The sequence below is a fragment of the Salvia splendens genome, chromosome 3 (assembly GCF_004379255.2).
Source record: "Salvia splendens isolate huo1 chromosome 3, SspV2, whole genome shotgun sequence".
NCBI classification, from domain to species: domain Eukaryota; kingdom Viridiplantae; phylum Streptophyta; class Magnoliopsida; order Lamiales; family Lamiaceae; genus Salvia; species Salvia splendens.
In genome coordinates, this window is record NC_056034.1 from 7386315 (window position 1) to 7390678 (window position 4364).

Consider the following 4364-nt stretch of genomic DNA (forward strand, 5'->3'; position numbering starts at 1 on the left):
TGGCCGGCGAGTGGCGTCACGCATGGCCTGGGAGCTCGCCACGTCGCGGGAGCGCGTGGCGAGACTTCTCGCAACGGGTCTCGGAGGGACGGGCAATCCTGCGGGATGGTGACGGGACGAGACGCTGCAACGCGTCCCGCCATTGTTCCTTCACGGAGGAACGAAATATTGGCCACCCGCGTAACAAGTTGCGGGTGGCCTTATTATGGGACAGAGGGGAGTATTTTTAATCTTCATGTTTAAAATAATGTTTCAAATAAAGTAAGACGAAGAGAGTATAATTTTATTTATATAAAATAATTTATAGTTGATTTTAGTTTCAAAATTTTCTTAAGCTTCAATCATGATTTTCTACTCCTTTCAGAACTAGTCTAATACTACTCCGCGTTAAATATTGATTAATAAGTGTATTTTAAAATACTTTTTTTGAGTTAACATATAAAAGTATTAAACCACCATAATCTATACCAATTTCAAAGACTTGATATTTAATGAGCTATAGTTATCATAATAAATTTGATAATACTCAAAATAAAATCCAGTATTGTACGGAGTAAAATATTTTGAATCAATCAATCTACTGGTTTACTGGAGAATATGAAAACCACCGAGCTATACATAAAAAATGGCGGGGAATCCGAGGTTGTTTTTCGTATTAAAAAATCTGCGAAAATACAGCCGCAAAGAATTAGCAACAGTAAAAAGTAAAAACGCTACTCCTAGTCAATAACCGACATGTTTTTACTGGTCCGAGCATCCTGGGCCTCACGTGACAACCCGCACGTAACCCGAGATTTATCTATTCTACTCCTTTTCTTTATACAAAAAAAGGTTATAACTGAGTCAGCAGCGCTCACGCTTACTGATTGGACCTACCCCATCTCGGCCCCACAGACTCCACGTGTCAACATCCCACAACACCAATAAGCAGCAAGCGGTCGGGGTGGCCAGGCCCACAGCGGCGTTGGCCGGTATCCACCTCCGTAGACTTTTCCGTTTTATTTTCCTTTAAACGAATCTCATACAAAATCAAATACTCTTAACAAAAAGGTAAAAATATATATAAATAAATAAATAAATAAATAAGTAAAATTGTGCTTGCCTATTTGGGCGATCCTATAAGACATTGTTGTGCTCGCGTTAATCTATTCACAGTCAAAGATTTCCGTTCATTACTACTTTCCTTCAAGTTTTATCTCCCAATTCGTACCACACCAAGGAATCCAGATATTTTACTTATTTCGTTTCCTTATTTGCCCAATATTTCTCAACCTTAAATTCTCACACACACCTTATTCTCCCTTCTTCAATGAAACAAATCCCCTATTTCCTCTCTTCTTCCATGAAAAAACTCCCATCCTTTTATGAGTGAAGCCTTATTGTATGCTACAACAAAGATGGATATTGCAAATTTAAGGCCTCTCAAACACACAGTGCACAACAGAATCATCAAAAAAACCGTAAAACCTCAGCCACACGAGGCAAGAGCAAGAACAATCAAGATTTCCGTGACGGATCCCGACGCCACCGATTCCTCCAGCGACGAAGAGGAGCTGTTGTTCCCTCGCCGCCGCGTAAAGAAATACGTGAGCGAGATCAGAATAGGGACGGCCAACGCTGACAACACCACCAGAAAGCGCCCCGCCGCCTCAGAAACCAAACCAAAGCAGCCCGCGCCGCTCGCGGAGGGCGAGTGCCGCAAGTTCCGCGGCGTGCGGCGCCGCCCCTGGGGCAAGTGGGCCGCCGAAATCAGAGACCCTTGCAAAAAGATCAGGCTGTGGCTGGGGACCTACGACACCGCCGAGGAGGCCGCCATGGTCTACGACAACGCAGCCATCAAACTCCGCGGCCCCGACGCCTTGACCAACTTCGCCGTTCCCACAACTAAAAACGACGTTGTTCCCATAAACAATGTGCTTTCATGTGATGACGATTCTGTCTCAAGCTACGATTTCCACAATCGTTCCTCGCCGGCTTCTGTTCTTCGCTTTAGAAGCAGCCCCACCAGCTGCGAAGACAGCTCTTCTCCCAGCGCTTCCAAATCCACCGAAGAGGAAGTGTGCGGAGAAATGAAAACACACGTTGCAACCCCGGATTATTGTGCTGACTCCTTGCCTATGACCACGGACTTCTTGGATGATTTCTTCAATTTCGATATGCAAGATCAGACATTGTTGTTTGACGAAACAAATAATGATCGTGTTTTAACCGGAGGCGGAGATCATTTCCCGGTGGATGATGAATTAGGTATTGGGGATTTCAATGATTCGTTTGATTTTGGAGAGTTGAAGTACGAATTTCCGGGTCTGTTTAAGGATTCGTTTCAAGATCATTGTATTGGTGAGATTAAATGCTCCCCCCGTCAAGACGAGGTTCAAAGCATGTCGGAGTTGGTGGATTTTAATGATTCGTCGTTTCAACAATATTCCGGCGAGTTTGATGTTCTAACTTCTGGAATTAGTGTAGTTGGAGTGGAAGAAGAAAATTTATTTGATATGTTTACAGATGTAGTAGTACAAGTGTCCTAGTGTTTTTTACCTTTCCCTACTTGCCAAGTAACGGCAAATTTTGTTAAGGGCAGAGTTTACCTTTGATGACCAATATCCTTTTGTTTAGTTTACAAAATAATTTTGTGTATTCGGAAGAGATTTTTAGTTAAGAAAAAAAAGGTTGATCTGGCATTCCATTTTGTTTCTATTGGCGTGATTTACGCTTTGTTCATTTGACTAAATTCGGTCTTCGCAGATTTGTTTTTTTGAGAAAATTAAGTACTACAAATGAGATCTCTAAGTGAAGATTTTTGGTACAATAATTGAACCAACAACATTAAAACCTCTCTTTTAGATTTTTGATGCGACCAAACAACATTAAAACACAGTTTTAGATATTTGGTACCATAATCTAATGATGGCGTATATAATGTAACGAAATTTATATTGATACATTAATAATTACGGCAATATAAATATAATTGAGCTTCGCCGATGGCGACGGATCGTTGGTGGCAAGGTCGAATTCCGCGGTGGGGGTGATGTAATGGTAATTAATTATGGCACATATTAATGCCACAAATAAGTAAAGAAATTTTATTATGTGTATTATTGTTTGTGCGATGCATTTACGCACGTTGTGTTGGAGCATTGATGAATCTTTTTCCATAATTCAAAAAATTGTGGTAAAGTACCAAAAGTGGAAAATTCTAAAGAAATTTAATTCTATATGGAGAAGATGCTTTTAAATTTTCAAAAAATCTTAAATATAAAAAGAAGGCGTCGGTAAATTACATCCCTTTTTTGGGTATATAGCCTATATTTGCATATGGAGTTTATTGTTACTAAATTTAATTTAGTATATTATTCTGATCTTCCCAAAAAGTCAATAATTTTGTTGATTACACCCCCTTTTAAATGTATACAATATGGAGTAGTACACTTCCATCTTTTGCATAGTTCGAAATTTAAAATTTACTACATTATTATAGAATACATGCTAAAAAAAATATTATAGTAGTAATAAACAACATATATGATATGTTTCAGTATTTTGACGTTGAATTTTAAATTTTATTAGAAATAGATTTATATATATGGTATATAAAAAACCAATTGTAAATTAAGTCAAATTCGTTTTAGAAAATTATAGCTCATATTTTTTAGGTGTATATATGGAGTAATAGTTTTTTAACCTATCATAGGAGTACTATACAAATATTATAATTACTCAAATAGAATGGAATCATTATCATTTGTATAAGTAAAAAAAGTTACGTACTTAAAAGTGTATTACCAATGAACATGATAGTTTCATATATAGTGTTCTATATTTTGGCAATATATATTATTATTATTTCGTCAAGATTTGTAACGTTATAACTTACGGAAATAGTTTGAAGTTAAAATCCAGCTGCATTTTTTAACAACTAAAATGTTATTGAATGGAAACAAGATCCTAAAAAGGTATTTTCTTCCATTAAAAATCGTGTCAAATATTTTATGGAAACAAGATCCTAATTTCTAACGCTAACGGTCCGTTTAAAAAATAAGTTTATGGCATTAACTAAAAAACTATGAACTAAATCAGAATGCCAATAAAAATTTTATACATTTGTTTTATTTTACCATTAACAGGTGGCTCACAGCTATAAAATAATAAATGTAGCAGCATGTAATTAAACTTTGAATTGTTCTATAAAATGAATAATTATGGAGGGGCATAGGAGTTCAAAAAATACAACTTCCGTTTTACTCCAACTCAAAAAGAACAATGACTAGTAAGCGCCAATCGCTAGCAATCATGATTAATGCAATGCGCACAAATTATTTCGTCTGTGACATTCTTTTTGGTACACTACTATAATATTTTTC

The 4364-nt window shown here is 37.1% G+C and overlaps 1 protein-coding gene across 1 annotated transcript; it reads left to right on the plus strand.

Moving 5' to 3' along the window:
* Positions 1-1184: 1184 nt before the first annotated feature.
* Positions 1185-2628, plus strand: LOC121794050 (ethylene-responsive transcription factor CRF4-like). The gene has a single exon (XM_042192057.1). It carries the CDS (start codon positions 1365-1367, stop codon positions 2526-2528), a length of 1164 nt encoding a protein of 387 aa, XP_042047991.1. The 5' UTR covers positions 1185-1364; the 3' UTR covers positions 2529-2628.
* Positions 2629-4364: the final 1736 nt, after the last annotated feature.

Bases quoted from the DNA above. Each gene is read 5' to 3' on its own strand.
- LOC121794050 (XM_042192057.1), top strand. From the start codon at position 1,365: ATGAGTGAAGCCTTATTGTATGCTACAACAAAGATGGATATTGCAAAT.